Below are 18,790 nucleotides of genomic sequence, written 5' to 3'. Positions count from 1 at the left end.
GCCTGGGTGGCGTCTGCCAGTGTTCCCTGAGGCCGCCTGTGCCTAATGTAGCAGAGACGTTTGTTAGGGAGATTGTAGACGGAAACGGGGGCGCCAAAAATAATTAATCTGTGAGCAGATTTGATTAAGTGTTGATTCATGGCTGTTCCGTAAGCCAACAGCCCGTCAGAACTATAAATTAACGAGATAAAATGGTACTGGCCCTCCATATTTCAGGCCGGGTATTGACATTTTAGAATCCACAGATTTTTAACTGTATTGATTGAGGACACCAGGATAAATGGCCTTGGCGCCAAATTCCCATTAATGACAATGGGCACCGAGTGACTAATTCCCAAAGCCCTGCAGAGAGAACGCCCTGCCCGGCCTTCTCCTGGCAGGGCGCTCTAATTAGATTGAAATGAAAAAGCCAAATCACCATGGGCGGGAGAAGCAGAGAAAGAAAATGGAAGATCAGACTTGGAGAAGAGAAAGGACAAAACTAGTTAGAACTGGACAGAGGCCACAGGGTGCATGAGTGCTAAGACACAAGGCCAGGGAGGGCTCTGCAAACATATGGTCCCCCCTACCCCAGCAGTCCTTGGGAGCTTTATTACTCAGGCTAGGAGGATCCAGCAGGGGCCAGCCTCAGCTCTCCAATTATGCAGATGTGAGCCAGCCCCATCCAAGCAATGGACAAAGAGACCCACCAGGATGGGCCCATCCTCAGGGACACATGCTTGCCAGGATACAGACAGAAATACCAGCTATCCTCACAGGAGAGGCCTCATCTGGGGTCCAGAGGCCTTCCTGGAGGCCAAGATCCAAATCCATCAATGTTGTCCTCTTTGGGAACAAAAGACATCTAGTGCACCCCAGCACGGACCCTGTACACAGTAGGTGGATAATAAGTACCGACCCTTCAGTAGACGAGCCCCATGCAGACATCATTTCTAGCAGAGGAGGATGAAGTGCCTTCCATCGTTCCCTACCGGACAGTACCACTTAGGAGTGGGGCCACGCACGCCTCTCTATACCTACCCTGCACACAAGAGCCCCTTGGAGCCCTGCCAGCATGCCACCCTCTGCGATCCACCACACCTGAAGGGACAGCACCTCTTCTCCCACTCCCCACCCCCACTGAGCCACATGTCACATGATACTAGCTGCAGTTCCAGGTCCTCCTAGCTGGACCACAAACAGGACCACGAGCCACTGCTTTCTCAGACTATCATCAGTCACCTGTTGCCATGAGTCCCTAACTTGTCAGGCATTGGGACCCATCGCTGCTGCTGACAGGCAGAATGAGTTCTGGAGGAGGCCAGGAAGCGAGGGCTCAGTTGGGCAGTATAGGTGAGACTCCATAGTCAATAGTCCCCAGTCTCCCTTGCTGTCACCCAACCTAGGGATGCTGCATACGACCTGCCTGGGAAAGCTCCTTTTGCTGGCTCCTCCCTCCTTCCCTACCAGACAGAAGATCTTCCCACATGCAACCCCCTTGCGTAGGTACCTCTCGGGATAAATATTGGGAAGAGCCTCTCTGAAGACTTCCCTCTGGAATTTAGTTCCACCCCATGGACTGACAAGAATTCTAAACTGATGCCAATCAAAGGACATCCTGATATCTTGGTTCCAATTACACAGCAGAGGTTGATTAAAAAGCTGCCTCTTTATCCGGCCGAGCAGCTTGGGGCTGAGACAACCATGGCTGTCCTTTGCTGACTGCCAGAGGACCAGGACCAGTGCTTTGCAGACAGCTGCAGTGCCATTGGTAAGTGGTCTGCACACCGGTCAGGGAAATGAGTCTGCTCTGAGACCCCCACCACATCATGACAGTGGGTGGTTTGCAATCAGGACCCTCTGGAGAGGCTTTCCCAGTGACAGGGCCGACCTGGGGCAGGGAAACACCAGGACACACCTGTTTCGAGGTCTGTTAGGTGCAGGGCAAAGTCGAAGCCACCACTGAGGATGCGCCGGCCACAGGGAGACCATCGTGCAGCCCGTACCGCCTCACTGTGCACGGAGTAGGTCTGCAGGCAGTGCCCTGAGTCCACGGCATTCCACACCTGCAAGGGAAACACAGAGAGGCAGCACCAGACACCGATGAGGAGGGCCTGAGCTCGGGGTCAGCAGGGGGCTCTCTGGGGAACTAGGTTCCTGTTATTCACATCAAAACAACAGCTAGAGTTGCTTCTCATTTCCTCATAAAAATATGTAGGCTTCCTTTTTCTGGGGCTAAGAAAACAGCAGTTCCTAGCTCCACTCCACCTTCACACCTGCTCCTACCTGCCGGCCACAGACAGGTCACAGTCCTGCCCCGTCTCCTGCAGCCTGCTTCTTGCCCTGGAACGGACAGAGCACATGGCCAGACCACAGTCAAGGGATCTCTTGAAGGCTGACTGAGACCCAGACAGAGGCCAGGCACAGAGTACATCTTCTTAGGGGAGGGGTCCTTCCCCCTAACCTTCATCCTGGCTTCCCATCAGGGAATGGGGCTCCCAGGAGAGTGTCCAGTACACAACTGACTCGTACAAGCCGAGGCAGGAGAGCTATAGTACCACGGCTGGCAGGCCTGGCGCTCAGAGGTGTTAGGCGCTGGTTTTCTTCACTGTCACTACAGGGTGAAGGAGACACACTGTAAACACCTCCCCTTGACATTGCATCTCGCTGGTCATGTGACAGATCTAGTGGCTCCTCACTGGGCCTCAGTCTCTCACTCCACAAACTAGAAATAAAAGCATCATCCTAGATAGGAGTGAGGCTGGAGCAGGAGACAGTTCTGCAGGAGGGGCAACAGGAGGGCTGCCGGACATGCTGGGCAGGGCTCATGGGGATGGGGGGGGCTTGCAGGAATGGGGGAGCTTGCAAAGATTGGGGTTCTGAAACAGCACGATTCCCTGAGTATCAGCAGCACCAGGTTTTCCTGAGTAAGTTCTAGAAAAGCCCAAACAAGCACACCCACGCACTTCCACAAACCTGCTCCTAGGGCAACTTCCATTAAAGATGAGCTAACTCTACCTGCCAAGTCCTGAAGGCTCTCCAAATGCAGCCAATCTGGAGTTCTGAAAGGTTTCCTGGAAGTATGTAAATGTCTAAGCATACACAAACAAGAAGTCATGAGAAGAAGGTCCCACAGAACGTGGGGAGGGCCCCCTCTGCTCTTTCCTTCCATGCCAGGGGTCAATAGCTAGGTCTCAAATTAAAAAGAATAAAACCAAGAGGCAGCAGTAGTTATGTTTTAAAACACAGAACTAACAGGAGGAGCAGCCAGAAGGCTGGTAAGTGCAGTGAGGATTGGCAGCGGGGCAGCAGAGCACAGAACGTGCTGCTTCTTCAGAATTATGTACAAGAAAAATTAAGTGAGCAAGTGAGCTCTGCAGGGCTCACACAGTTAGACAGTAAGAGGCCAACACCGTGTACACAGGACAGGCTGCATTTACAAAGTGTGATGTCATTTTCTAAGACGCATGAACTACAACATCATACTAATTAGGCAGGCTGGTATAAAACAACAAAAAATGAAAACAACAAGTGTTGGCATGTATGCAGAGAAATTAGAACCGCCTATACTGCTGGCAGGAAGGTAAGATAGTGTAGTCATGATGGACAGCAGCTTGGTGATTCCCAGACACCTGTAGGGTTACCATGAAACCTAGGAATTCCACTTCTGAGAATAAACCCAAACATCTGGCACTGGGGTCTCAAAGTTTTGTCTATTTATGTGGATAGAGGGTGGAAGTTGCCTACTTGTCCGGACAGGTGAGAGTGTAAACAAAATGTAGTCCACCCACTCAGTGGCGTGCTCTTAGATGGTGGTCCTGACAGCGGCCATAACCTGGAGGAGCCATGACCGCACTGCTCAGTGGGACAGGCCGGCCCCAAAAGGATGAATTCTGTACCGTTTCCCTCATGCTGCGCCCAAGTAGTCAGAATCACAGGCAGGAAACAGAAAGGCTGCTGCCAGGAGCTGGGGGAGTGGAGTGTGGGTGAAGTAAGAGGGTCCTAGAGGTGGACAACGCCAAGACCGCCCAACAGTATGAACCATATCCCTAAACCTGGCTACAGCGGTAAAGTTTGCTATATATCACACCATGTTTTTTTAAAGACACACATACACAAAATCTTGTTTACTCACGCATTTACAATAAGACCCCCAAACAAGCTCAAGATGGTTGTCACTCCCAGGGCTGCCAGGAGCTGTGACCGCTGCTCAGTATTTCCATTGAGACAGTGAGTGGCACGTGGGAGGAGCAGATGGGGAGGAAGAAGGCAGCTCTGAAACAATGGTGTCCAAATGTTTTCCTCTGCAAAGCTCTTCCATTACTCATTCAACAAACACTCCTAAGTGCTTACTAGCTAGCTGGGCACTGCTCACAGGAAACAACCAAAGTCAAAACTCTTGCCTTCCAAGAGTCGGCCTTGTGGTCAGGAAGACGGGCCCTACACAAACTAGCAGAATGGAGTGTAGCAGACACTAAGACTGATGCTCCAAGGTCAGCAAGGAAGGGGGTTCCAGAGTCAAGAAGGGGCTAAGGGGGGGGTGGGGGCCACGTTAGACCACTTTAAGACCTGAAGGGTGAGAAAAGAGTTCTGCCTGAGTATACAACAGCATGAAGACCAGTCTGGCCAGAGAGGTGAACAGGGTGTGGCAAGGAGGGATGTGGTGAGTGTCTCTATGGGCAGTAGAACATCTGGGGTCTCCTGGGGGAAGGAGGTAGCTGGCTCCCGCCGACAGGACCCCTTTAGCTGCCCTGCAGGGAGAAGATGAGGGGCTTATGCGGGAATTTGAGACAGAGGCAGCAAGAGTGGAGATCCATATGGGAGTTAGAAGCAATAGGAACCCCTTGGAGTAAAGCCAGTAGAGAGGCCAGAGAAAGGAGGACCACCTTAGGTCCGGGGCCTGAGCAGCAAGCAGAATGGCCAGCTCTAGGAGAAGCAAGGCCAGAGCTGAGCACTGAGTGAAGGAAGCAGGCCACGAGAAGGGAAGACTGGGAAGTCCCTGCCCCATACTTTTGCATAGAACACACTCACCTATAAACCTTGTGGGATGTGCAGTAAGATGTTGAGTTAGTGAGGAGGGAGAAGAAAAAGGAGAGGGTAGAAGAGCTGGGAGAGAGGAAAGGCAGAAGGCAGGGAGGCACATGGAGCAGACAGGGAACAGGGAGCATGGAAGGCATGGAAGGAAGAAGGCAGAAGAACTTAGACTCCAAGATGTCTGGGCCAAAAGCGCCACACAGTGCGCTAGGATTCGTGGGCAGAGGTGTCCTGCATGGTCCTGGGTCTAAGGAGACACAGAGCCGGTATAGGTGTGACAACCCCTCCCCCCAGGTAAAGACGCACACCTGTCTGCTGGTGCACACTGCTGAGGGCAGCCGCGGAATCGATGAGGACCAGTCGGTCCCGCCTTGCTATCAAGGGTGGAGGTGAGAGGAATCTTCCCAAGTGCTCCCCTAATTGAATGTTCACTGTCAGGCTTTAAAGATTAATTCCCAAACACTGCCGCAGCTCGGAGTGTCTGCCTTTTTTCAACCAAGTAATTAGAGATCCCAAACTGCCTTCACAGGATTAAGGAGCTCAGTCTACTGTCGAATGTTCTGAGATGGCTCTGTATATTAACTACAATTATTAACACGGTCTGTGTGTCCAGCCAAAGCCACAGATTTGACAAGAACATGGCGAGTAAACGCAGTAGGTTGGGTATCTGCACCCCGGGTGTTACCACTTCCACAACAGTTTTTCTGGGTCTTCAAAGACTGTCCAGCATGTTGCTTCAATCTTGGGCCATGCTCTTGACTGCCTTTTGGTTTGGGTTTTGTTTTCACTTTAATTAACTTGTCATCATTATTGGGAGGGGACACATGCATGCCACAGCAAACGTGTAGAGGCAGAGGACAACTCCGACAACTCAATTCTCTCGTTCCACCATGGGTTCCAGGGATCAAAGACAAATGGTTGGGTTGGTGGGCAAGCACCTTTACCTACTGAGCCATCTCAGAGGCCCTGTTCCATATTTTAAGAGATTTGTAACCTCCTTACAAAACATTCATACTTTACGAAAGTGAAAAAAAGGAAAGCCCTGTAGAGACCACTGTGATATGGTTGTTTCTTGGGTTACATGAGAAATAAGCATGGTCCACCAAAATGTATTTGTCAAAGACCAAAAAAAAAAAAAAAAATCAACTAAGAGTTGCCCATATCTCCACACCTGGAGGCCATGATGTCCCATTTCTGGGGGTGGCTGTTCTGGTGTATGATCCAGCCTCAGGAGATCCTCCTGCCTCACCAGCTTCTCCAGTCAGTCTTTACACAGTGGAGTATGTTGCCAGAGATGTTTCTACGGAAAGCCCTTACCAGTTGAGAGAGGTTCCCTTCTATTTACTCAACACTGAAAAACAAAAGCAAACAAACTGTTGTATGTGCCTGTGAATGTGTGTATGAGAGAGAGAGAGACAAAGAGACAGAGACAGAGATCTGCAAGTGTGAGTACAGAAGCATGTGTGCCATGAGAGTTCAGAGTTGATTGTCTCCTTCCACCATGAATTCCAGGGATCAAACTCAGTATCAGGCTTGCTTGGCAAGCGTTTTCATCTATGCTGAGTCATTGTACTGGCCCTGAAAAGTTGTTTTGTTTTGTTTTTTACACATATAATCAGGAATGAATGTTAGATATTGCCAAAATCCATCTACTTAAACGGTCTTATGGCTTTCTCTTTATAGTTAATCACTAATATTACAGTTCCACCATCAAGCACTGTACTGATTGCGCTTCAAACCCTACACTAAGCTCTCATTCCTGGGACTGACCCTGCTTAGTCATGATCTTTCAAGTGGATAGTTGGATGGATTTGCTAAAGTTTTTGTCAAAAATTTTTGCCAGTTCATCAGAGATATTGGATGGATGCTCACTTCTACTGTGTTTTTTTCTTGCCTTTGTCAGGAGGACTAGTTAGGGGAGGTACCCTCCTCTTTGACATTCCAGAATAGTTAGTGTAGCCACTGTAACATTCCTCAAACTGAACGGCTTGGACAACAGACACTGATATGGTACCGGAGGCTGGAGTTCTGAAATGAAGGTACCAGCAGTTCGAGTTGGGCCCCTCTGAGGGTGGGCTGGCTCCTTTCTCTTATGCCTAAGCCCGGCCTCCATGTCTGCATGCCAGTCTTCTTCCCTGTATGTCTGCCTCCTGATCCCCCTTCGATGGCCACCGGTCACACGGTATGACAGCCCATCTTATACCCTCATTTTGCAACAATTACCTCTGTACAGATTCAATCTCCGCATATGGTTATGTTGTGAAATACTAGGGGCTAGGACTTTGAAAGAAAAATTGAGGGTGACAGGGGTACGTGTAATTCAACCCACAGCAAATGGATACTCGTCTTCCTTAGATGTTTGTTAGAACTCATTAGCGAAGCCATTAGGGCCTAGAGTTTTCCTTGTGGGAACAGTTTGAACTAAAAATTCAATTATTTCCATAGATATGAGATATGTTTCTTCTTGGGTAAGCTTTTATTATTAGGGTCTTCTGGGGGATTATTCGTGTCACCCAAGTTGTGGCATTCATTAGCACACGCTGATCATGCATTACCTCTATAGCCTTTTAATATCCGTAGCAGCTATAATTAGCATACTCTAATCATCTCTCATACTGGTGATTTGTGTCTTTTCTCTATATTCTTGATTCTAGTTAACAGCTTATAACATTCATTCATCTCAGAGAACCGCCTCCTGAGCTAGGTGTGGTGGCTGCTCCTGTAATTCCACACTCAGAGGAGACCCAGTCAGAGTCACTGGGAGTTCAGGGTCAGCCTGGGCTGCAGAGAAAAGAAAAAGAAAGGAAAATGGGGCCAGAGAGATGGCTCAGCAGGCAGGAGCGCTTGTCGTGCAAGCCTGACAACCTGAGTTTGATCCCCAGAACCCATGGCGGAAGGAGAAACGACTCCTGAACACTGTCCTCTGACCTCCACATGTGCACCGTGACACATACACTCCCATGTGTGTCATACATGCAACACACACACTACATAGACGTCTAAAATTTTGTCAAGAAATGAAAAGGGCATTTTCTCACTAGCTGGTCTTCTCTGTTGCTTCCTCTCCTTCTACTTGAGGCCCTCTGCTCTGCCCTCCTTTATTGATTTGGACTCAGTTGCTGGGCCTTTCCCGGTGTTAAGTGGAAGCTGAGGTCACTGAAAACTTTCCCCTAACGACTTAAGCACTTGGTGCTGCAAACCTGCTGCAGTAGTGTGCTTGTCTGCACACTCCCTCAGAACACTTCCTACGACAGGGGCTTCTGAAACGTTCGGCACTCTTGCATGCTGGACCACCGAGCCACACCCCAAACTGACCTTCAGCCATAGGAAATGTGTCCAGTTCCCAAATATTAGGGAATTTTCCAGTGGTCTTCATTATTGATGTTTTTCATCTAATCCTATCCCAGGAAATCAACTGTAAATGATTTTGATATCTCTGAATTTCTCAGAGATTACTCAGTTTCACAGCCACACCATGGTTATCTTGGTGGATATTCCACGTGTGCCTGAGAGGAATGTGCACTCTGTTGCTATGATGCGGACAGTAGCATGGATGTCAATCAGGCCAGCTGGTGGCAGGGCTGTCCAGGTCCTCCACATCTAAACTAGTTTTCTGTCTATGTGATCTACTGATTATTGAGAAAGTACTGGAAGTTTTCGAGCCGTTAGTGGGTTTTATGTTCATAGATCCCATCCAGGCAGCTCTACTTCATGTGTTTTAGGGCACTCTTATTCTGTATGTATATAAATATCTATGTGTCTGGTGTTATGCACCTTGGGGGATGTGCTGTGATGAACTGATCCCTCCTGTTATTATAAGATGACTCTCTTTATCCCTGTAATATTTCTGCTCTGAAATCTGCTTTGCCTGATATTTATATAGCCATGCAAGCTTTCTTTTATTACTGTTAGTATTGCTTATCTTCCTCCATCCTTTCAACTTAACCTTTTTCTGTTTTTATATTTAAGGTGGGTTTCCTGCAGGCACTGTATAATTGTGTGCTGCCTTTCTATCCAACCAAACAAGCCTTGTCTTTTAAATGGAGTGTTTAGACCTTTCCACCTGCTTCTGATAAGGTTTAAATTTTTTTGTTTAACCAATGCATTGTTTTTTCCTCATTCCCTGTGCCTCTTTTCAATCTTTTGTTATTTCATTATACTTCCCATTGTTGGGACCCATAACCATAAACCTTTCTCTGTTTGTCTTATTATTAGTCACTTTAAGGTTCCCAGCACACATCTTTAATTTACCCTGACCTACTCTCAAGTCACAACACCACTTGCCTTATAAGAACAAGAAAACAATGCAACCCGTTTCCCCATCTTTCATTATGTATGTTACAACTCTACATATTACTGCATGCTGCATTAAATTTTACTTCCAATGGTCACTTGTCATTGAAAGTAATTTTTAAATAAGAACAGAGTGTTTACATTGCCTCCAATGTACATTGGACACTCACCATCCCTGGGACAAATGGAGAATCCCACCCAACATCAGTTTCCCTCTGCCTCACAAACTCCCTTTCCTAATCAAAGTTTCCCATAATGCAGACTTGTTAGCGATGCATCATTTCAGCCTTTAAGTGTCTGAGCAAGTATTGCATCTTTGTCTTTTCAAGACCTTTCTCTGGGGATTGTGAGCAAAGGTTCCTGAAATGACCTCACCTTCCAATGAGCCTTCTGCAAGGCTGGTCCACTGCTAAGACCTTCGGTATCTGTGGAGAGGTTGGAATGTTAAAGACCCAGAGCCTAGTCACAATTTATCTCCGGCTACCTTTCCTGCTTTTGTGTGCAACCTAATGTCCTTGTGAGTAATGGGTGAAATCTTTTGGAATGTATTAACCTACCACTAGCTTTTGCTAACCCAAAGATTAAGAAACCATCTGAAGCCTAGAGCAGAGGCTCCCCTTGGCTTAACCCACCAACATGACACTGTCCTGACTTATGACTTTCTTTGCCTTGTTTCTATAAAAACCCAGTCATGTGAGAACATGAATTTGGGGCAGCCTGCATCTGTGTTCCCATGCCATGGACATGCTCATCTTTATCTCAATAATAAGTAATAAATCTTACTCCCACTGAGATGAGAGTTGTGTTTGGTTTTATGTTTTTTAATTTGTGTTTTCATATTTTTCTATTCTCATTTGTTTATTTTTTTTATTTATTTCTGTTATGTGGATGAGGGCTTGCCTGCACATATGCCTGTGCACCGCATGCATATCTGGTGCCTGAGGAGGCCAGAGAGAACATCAGAGCCCCCTGGAACTGGAATTACATGGCTGTGAGCTGCCATGTGTGTACTGGGAACCGAACTGGGAACCGCTGGGAATAGCCAGCGCTCTTCACTGTTGAGCCAACGCTCTAGTGTGTGAGTTGTGTTGAAGTATCAAATTCTCACTCACAGTGGCTTGAGTTTCTCTTCTCTGCTTTATAATTGAATTTCTTCTGGTATTAACCTTTGTTCCTCTGTATACATTGTGTCTTTTTCTCCTTTTAAGATTTCTAAGTCAAGGATGCATGAGGACCTAAGTCTGAATCCCAAGAACTAATGTAAAGGTCGGTGCAGCAGTGTGTGCAACCCCAGTGTTCCCTGCCCGGTAGCTGGGCAGCCACACACAACAGTGAACAAAAGACCCTGTTTCAACAGTCTCAATCAAGAGGGAAGGCGAGACCCAACACCTGATTGTCCTCTACATGTGTACCCTAGTGTGTGCGTACACACACACATAATTTTTGGGGGGGGATGGCGATGATTAGGGCTGTCCCTGAACCTGCTACGTACCAAGCTGGCCTTAAACTCAGAGGTCTGCCTGCTTCTGCCTTCTGAGTGCTACAAATAATCTATTTTTTTTAATAAAAAGATTTTTCCAGCCATGTGTTGTGATGCACACCTGCAACCCCAGTACTTGGGAAGCTGAGGCAGGAGGAGCTCTAGTTCAAGGCCAACCTGGGCTACACAGTGAGACCTTGTCTCATTCTCTATATGTGGCCCTTACTTTTAAACATTTTTTTCTCTGAGAACATTCATTTCATGCGTATTAGGAGACTGAGGTTGTCCCAGGGCTCAGTGATGCTTGTGTGTTCACTCGGCATGTTACTCTGATAGACTGTTAACGGTCCTCAGGTCTGTAAATGGTTGCAGCTGTAATTCCTAACCCAGTAATCTCCTACAATGTGTTGTTGTTGTTGTTGAAAACTGTTTCTGTCTCTCGAAGTTCAAGTCAGAGGATCACTTGTAGGAGCTGGCTACCCTGTGGGTCCCAGGTTGTCAAGCCTGGTGACAAGCACGAACCCACGAAGCCACCTGGCTGCTGCTGGGTGTTGTCATCCACGTGTCTCTTGTCTAGCATGCCCGTAGCTCCTCTTCTGGAAGAGCGGAGTATGTTACCATGCTTCACGGTGTGCTGTTCCTCTGCGGCACTCCTGCGTCTGGACCTCTGCAGAGCTCCTCTCCTTCCCCTACTCTGCCTTGTACTCCTTCCTCGGTGCTGGGCAGAGTGAGTTTCTGTCTTCCCATAAAGATTTTTAAGATTGTTCTGGAACATAGTTAAATTCTTGGAGACAGCAGGCTCCGTACCAGTACAGTTCTCTAGCCCACCACTCCCCAGATGCCGCCCAGAAGTTGACTCCCGACCCACCTCAGCTACTTGGGGACATCCCAGGACTAGGGTTTCTCCTCTTCTGCTAACCTGGAAAGTCCCCAGAGCAATAAGAGAGACAACTGAGTGCTTGTCTTGTTTGTCCACACTGCCCATGTTCCTGAAAACCACTGCACTGCACACTTCGTTGAATACGGGGCTAGAAACCTGGTCTCTATTCCTCATCAACCAGGAGCACTGATCTCCGTAAGGAACTTAGAAATTGGGCCAACAAGATGGCTCAGCAGGTAAAGGTGCTTGCTGCCAAGCCTGTTCGATTAAAGTTTGATTCCCAGAACTCACATGGTGGGAGGAAAGAACTGACTCCTTCAAGTTGTCCTCTGATCCCCACACGTGCACCATGTGAGTGAGCATATGCATGCATACACTCATGTGCACAAGCACACACATACACACACACACAAAAAAAAAAAAAAAAAAAAAAAACTGCAATTTCAAAAAAGTTTTGAGATACTTGGAAATCACTGTCATTGTTCAGCTGTCCCTTTTGCTTGGTGAGTCATTACTCCTTCCGGACCATACCCCACTGTGATCAGAACTCCTTTGATTTATGCCAACCTCAAGAAAGCAGGATTGGAGCTGGGAAGCGCGTGTACCCTGAACTCCTGTAGAGTAGTCAGTGTCAGAGCCCATGAGATCGCTCTGGCCTACTTTTGCAGGCTTGTCTAGTTCTAATTCCTACAACCTACTGCTTGGAGAAAGGGTGTTAGGACTCCAGTGGCAATTGTGGATTTGTTCTGACTCTCCTTCTGTGAAAACTGCTCTCAAGTACTCGGACATCCTGCTGTCTGGTGTGTGTGTGTGTGTGTGTGTGTGTGTGTGTGTGTGTGTCCCTCAAGTACTCGGACATCCTGCTGTCTGGTGTGTGTGTGTGTGTGTGTGTGTGTGTGTGTGTGTGTGTGTGTGTGTGTCCCTCCAGTGACAATCTCTTCCTGGTCAGCCTTCCTCTCCTCTTCATGTTCACTGTCTATTTCTTTCTTTAGTCTGTTTACCCTTACCCTGGTTCTCCCTCTCCTGCCAAAGCTATACCACTTCTCAACGCACAGTTTGCTCTTCTTCCTAATGCACTTTTTAAAAGATTTTTAAAAACATGTATGGGTGCTTTGCCTGCATGAATGTCTGTGCAACACAGAGGCCAGAAGAGGATGGCAAATCCCTTGGAGCCAGAGTTACAGATGGGTGTGAGCTGCCATGTGTGTGCTGGGAATCGAACCTAGGTCCTCTACAAGTGAGCTGGTGCTCTTAAACACTGAGCCATACCTGGTCTAACTTTTGAATCCATTCTAGCCATCTCTTTTCAGTGTCTCATTTACTTCATTTAGTGTAGTTGTTGATGGAATCGGGTTTCTATTTGCTGCTTGTTTTCTTTTTACCACGCCTTTATTCTTGGCTTTCTCCTCTAGTGCCTTTTTAAAATAACTGAATAGTTTGTAATTCCATTTTACTTAGCTCCTGGCCTTTTAGCTATCTCTTTACATTATCTCTTTAGTGGTTGCTCTGGGGATTATAATATACATCCTTAATGTCTTGTCACCTTCTTGCAAATAAGATTGCACCATTCCCATACACAGTGCAGAACTTTAACTGGCTTCTACTAAGCCCACCGTTCACCCTGGAGCATTATGTATTGTATTGATATGTGCCATAAACCACACAGTGCAGCACTGTCTGCCTTCAACAGTTATGTGTGTTTTTAATTTAAGGTGAAATGATCTTTCAGAAACCTACATGCACATGCCTGCTTGTGTCCTCCAGTCCTGCTGCAGCCTGACTGCTGTCACCCACCTGCACCCTGAAGAACTTCTAACACCACAGGCAGTGAAGTCCCAGAGTCTTCATTTACCCAAAACACATTAATCTCACCTTCATTCATGACGGACACTGAACCACAGCTAGGCAATTTGGAAGTTCAATCAGCACTCTGGAGGCACTGTCCCAGTCTCTGGACACCACAGCTAGACAGTTTGGGGGTTCAATCGGCACTCTAGAGGCACTATCCCAGTCTCTGGACACCACAGCTAGACAGTTTGGGGGTTCAATCGGCACTCTAGAGGCACTGTCCCAGTCTCTGGACACCACAGCTAGACAGTTTTGGGGTTCAATCGGCACTCTAGAGGCACTGTCCCAGTCTCTGGACACCACAGCTAGACAGTTTTGGGGTTCAATCGGCACTCTAGAGGCACTGTCCCAGTCTCTGGACACCACAGCTAGAAGACAGTTTGGGGGTTCAATTGGCACTCTAGAGGCACTGTCCCGGTCTCTGGACACCACAGCTAGACAGTTTGGGGGTTCAATCAGCACTCTAGAGGCACTGTCCCAGTCTTTGGACACCACTGTTTCTGGTAAGGGATCAGTGGATTTCTACCACAACTCTCCTTGGGTGAGAGTCATTTTTCTCCAAGATCAAGATTTTCACTTTAACCTGCAGAAACCTGAGTGTGATGTACCCTGGTGAGGTTCTCCTCGTGCCTGTCCTGTTTGGGATTTGCACTCAATTGTTTTTCTTTTCTATTAACAGACTTGAGAAATATCCTGACACTTCATATTCAAGGTATTTTTTTTCTTCCTTGTCATCTGAAGCTTCCCCTGCTCATATAATCGATTTTACAGCACTGTCCACAAGTCTCTGGGCACCTCCTCTTTCTCTCCTCCATTTCCCCCTTGGTTTTTAGGCTGCACAGGTTCCAGTGCCCATCTTCCTGTCGTCTCCACTCTACTGCATGGCCCAGGGGTGCCGTCCTGACTTCAGACACTATTGTTCCGTGCTGGTAGCATTCCTTACTCATCGGTTTGATTTCTCTGCTAAGCGTTCTTATATTTATTTATTGGAGGTGGTTTCCTTTATGTACCTATGCATATCTATGATGGTGACTTGAAAATACTTGTTGGCTAATTTCAAAACCTGGGTCATCATGGGAATACGACTGTTTCTGGAAGTTCCATTCTCCCTTTGCGGTTGCTGTGGCTGTCCTCAATCCCACCCACTGCCAAGTCAGCCACATTGTAGTTCTTTTACCCAACTTTTTGGCACTGGGCTTGCCCACAGGTGAGAGCACACCAATGCAGGAAAGCAGTGCCATCTTCCGTCGACTTTTGTGTCCCTACGGTACTTTCAGGGGACATCATGACTGCACACTGTTGACAGTCACTAGCGATGAGAGGGACAGTCCAGCAGGTACCCTGCTTCACTGGCCAAAGCCAGGCCTAAGCTCCAGTTTAAAGCCTATGTTTTACTCTGGAGAGTGCTGGCACTTGTCGGCACTTGACCTAGTTCCCTGGCCCTCACACCTGCTCCACACATACTCCAGGATCTTATTACTTACGGAAACATCTTCTCCACACCCTAAAAAAATATTTAGGATAGTTGGGGAATAGAGGTGTTATTTTCTAGGGTGCATCATTACATCACAGATAACAAGAAGGCTCATGGGAATGCACAAATGGTTATCCACCGCAGGAACAAGAGTGGGACTATACTGCAGTAGGTCCCATCTCCTCCACGGCACAAATGAGAACACTGAGGCACATACTTGCTTTACTCTCTGACAGCTTGAGAAGACTGCAGGGCGCTTCTAACTGACCTGGGCAATCTCATGTGAGTTCCTGAGGGCAGAGTACCCCAGCCGCTACCTGGGTGACAAGGGTCTCGCATTTGCTCACACAGCAAGAACAAGACCAGTGTCTTCTTACACCAGCCTCCGACCCACTTCCTAAAATGTCCTAGATGCTACAAGATGCAAGGTTTCCCAGAGTATGGGCTGAGGATAAACTTGACTAGAATCTGTAAGTACTGGAGCATCCATTACACAGAGAATTCCAAGCACTTACTCTCTCTATTCAACAGCATCAGAACCAAGGACCGAGTTTTAAATGTCAACAGAAGATGTAAAGGGCAAAGGAGAGAGACAAACAGAACACTCCAGAGTGGGAGGTGGGGTGTGGGGAGATCACCAGGGACACCTGCTTGACAGTGGCCTGCAAGGTCCCCAGCAGGTGACAGTAGGGGACACAGTAGTATTGGGAGTCCCCTTTCCTAAAGCTCTGCATCTTGAACCTTCTTCTGAGAGGAAAAAAACAAACAAACAAACAAGCCCAAAAACTGTCTTGCTTACCACCTCCCAGTGACGTGGGTGTTTTGAGCAGGAATGCTTAGAATGCCTTTAAGGACTGGCAGCCAGAATTAACTAGGTCCTTCCCAGAGCCGCGTGGAATAGGTGTTATCCACTCCCCCTGCCCAGAGATGGAAAGAGTTCAGCAGATGGTGTTGGCTGTACACAGTTAAGAATGTGTTTAATACCAGAACTATATCTATTTAATGATGAGTGAGAAGGAACTGGGCATGGAGGGAGGTGCACATTTGTAATCCTAGCAGCAGGGAGCTGAGAACTGAGTTCAAAGCCGGCCTGGTCTGTACAGGAAGACAGCATATTGAACAAAAGGATTAAAGTAGGAGGTATTTTCCTGCAGTTAAAACTTGTTGGATGCAACAATGCTTCGGCGTGTACCCTCATCCCAGTCTATGGCCCACAGCAAGCAAAGCCATCTTGAGTTGGAACCCATTCCGTCTCTCCCTGCTGAAAACTCTTGAGAGGTTTTCATCACATGCTAAAAATCCCTGTCAGGTGCCCTGCCTCCTATGACCAACTTCCACACAGGCCACCTTCTCCAGCCATGGTCTTTGCACCCTCCTGCCCCTCACTTGAAGTACGTCTCTCCTGCTCTGCCTGATTGATCCCAACCCCTTCCTCACTTCAGGTGAGACACTTCCTCCAAAAAGCCCTCCTAATCTCCCCAGGCCAGGTGAAGACCCAACCGAGGCTTTCATGGCTATGTGCTTCCCTCCTCTCCCCCAGGCTGAGGTAAGAGGGTGCAGTTAGCCTCCTCTACACTCTGCTTCTCACACCACCTCCAGTGTGTCACCTATAACATCTCCGGATTAAGAAGAAATACATGCATTGTTAATGAGGACCCTCACTGCACCTCTTAGACTGTGGTTTAGACTCCCATGAGACACGCTGCCGGGCACTTACCTAGCTAATGGAGTCTCACCCTCTGATATGGCTGTGACTAGACCACTTTATAGATGAAGGGGCACAGACTCTCAGTGGAAGGCATTTGTCCAAGTTGTACAGTGAGCTAGGAGGAGGCCAGGGCATGTGGACAGAGTACTCCTGCTTCTCATCTGGGAGGCCTCCCCCCGTGTCCACAGTTGGGCAGCTGAGAACGTGCAGAAAGGAGACAGAGGATGACACTGGGTCTCACCCTCACATTCAAACACAGGCAAGAGCTCAAGCCTGCTAGCAGTTTCACCCCGGCACGCTTCTGTGCCTGTTGTTCTTCCTGGGGATCCCACTGAACATAAAATTGTCATCCTGCTTCCACTGCTTAACGGCTTCTAGTGTTCATAAAATCCCATTTTCAAAGGTGTTGTTCCTCATCAATTCCGGAATCGGAGAGCACAGCTATGGCGGGAGCCTTGAACTTGACCATTTTCCCCTGGTGCCAACAGCTACATGCACACAGCAAGAGGATGTAATGGCCTGATTTGGCATGGTGGGAAGGAGTAAATTGCTTGAGTCTGTGAAATACATTACCTCAATCTCACAAATGGTTTCTGAAAATCATTAGGCTGCAGAAACATCCTCTGCAAGGCCCGCTTTTGCTGCCTTCCCCACCCGCTCAGAGCCACCCAGTCACTGCTTCAATTCAGAGTGCTCAAGCCTGCGTGTAGCAGGCTGAGGCTCTAGCCTGGGGTTACCCACAGCCTGGACCCTCATGAACGGCAACAAGGTGTCCGCAGCTACCTAGTAGCAGAAAAAAAAAAAGGGGGGGGGGTATGAAAGCTGATGAGACTTGAAAAGCAGCCCCTTCCTGCCTGGGACCCCCACCTCACACACGTGGTGACCCACATGCCACCACCCAAACACTGCAGTCCACACACTTGACCTGTCCACACACCATGATCATACACCTCCTCCCCGACCTAGAAACAATCTTCGAAGACTCCCTCGCTACGTAGGGTTACAGGTCCCTCATACATCTGTTCCTGAGAAACAATCTCCAAGTCCACAGGGATAGCTGGGAACTAGCTGAATGGCTTCCAGCTCACCCAACACGAGGCAGCACAAAGCTCATGGCCAGGCCTGGGATTCCTTCGGGATAAACATGCATTGGACCCTCATTCTATGTACACATCAGCTGGTGTCACCACGATGTGAAAGTGTTGAATATATCTGTATGCTTATGTGGCTTTGTTCTTCCCATAAGAGTTCAGCAAGTGACCTAAAGGACTAGGCTTGGTCATGGGATGGGTGACATGTCTAAGGCACCTATGGTCATGGATTTCTGTGGTCTTGCAACCTGCAACTGACAGAAGAAGTGTGGCTGGAGAGTAACGGGTAGGAGCCCCGGAGCTGTGCCAGTGCGACAAGGTCTCACTTGTGAAGGCGGCGCAGCCCTTGCAACGTGGTGTGAACAACCCCTGTATAACTGTGGAGGTCATGTTGTCCATCATTTACTCTTAACCAAAGCTTTCAGGTGTGGTACATGACTTCTAGATTTTTTATTTGTTTGCATGTACGTATGTGTACACATATGGACATGTCACAGCACATTGTGTGGCAGTCAGAAGACAGCTTGCCAGAATCAGTTCTCGCCTTCCATCATGTGGGTTCTAAGGACTGAACTCAGGTCATCATTCTTGGCAGGATGCACCTTCACCTGCTTCGCCATCTCGTTGTTGGCCCCCAGATTTTCTACAACAGGAAAAGAGCCTGTTAAAAGCACTGCTGAGGGGTCATTTTTAGGTTGCTGTCTTGAAATAAGTCAGCAGCAGCACTGCGTTTCTCACTAGTGGCAGGAACTCACTCCTCAGCAGACGCTGGTCCCCAGCACTGACGGTGCACTGGCTGCAGCTATCTCTTCCGAATGCCCTCAGAAGCCCAGGAGCAATGGCCCACAGTGCCCATGAGCTTCTCCAGATTCTGGTGGCCTTACAGCTAGCTACCCCATCCCATCCAATGAGGAGGAAGGCAGGATGCAAGACTTGAACAGCTAACAGAAGGCTCTGATTGTTCTTGGAGCCTCCTTATCATTTACCTGGATGACCAACTTAG

General features: G+C 48.1%; 1 protein-coding gene across 2 annotated transcripts in view; it reads right to left on the bottom strand.

Annotated features, from left to right (window-relative positions):
- Nucleotides 1-18,790, bottom strand: part of Wdr25 (WD repeat domain 25) — a 136,467-nt gene that overhangs the window by 51,659 nt on the left and 66,018 nt on the right. For both annotated transcript variants that reach the window (XM_036205343.1, XM_036205344.1), the window contains one exon: nt 1,898-2,045. In XM_036205343.1, coding sequence (XP_036061236.1) covers nt 1,898-2,045 — 148 coding nt within the window. The remainder of the gene's footprint in view (nt 1-1,897; nt 2,046-18,790) is intronic.

This window comes from Onychomys torridus, chromosome 14 (assembly GCF_903995425.1).
Source record: "Onychomys torridus chromosome 14, mOncTor1.1, whole genome shotgun sequence".
Lineage (NCBI taxonomy): Eukaryota > Metazoa > Chordata > Mammalia > Rodentia > Cricetidae > Onychomys > Onychomys torridus.
Note: the sequence above shows the minus strand (reverse complement) of the source record. Positions and strands in the feature narration are given on the sequence as shown.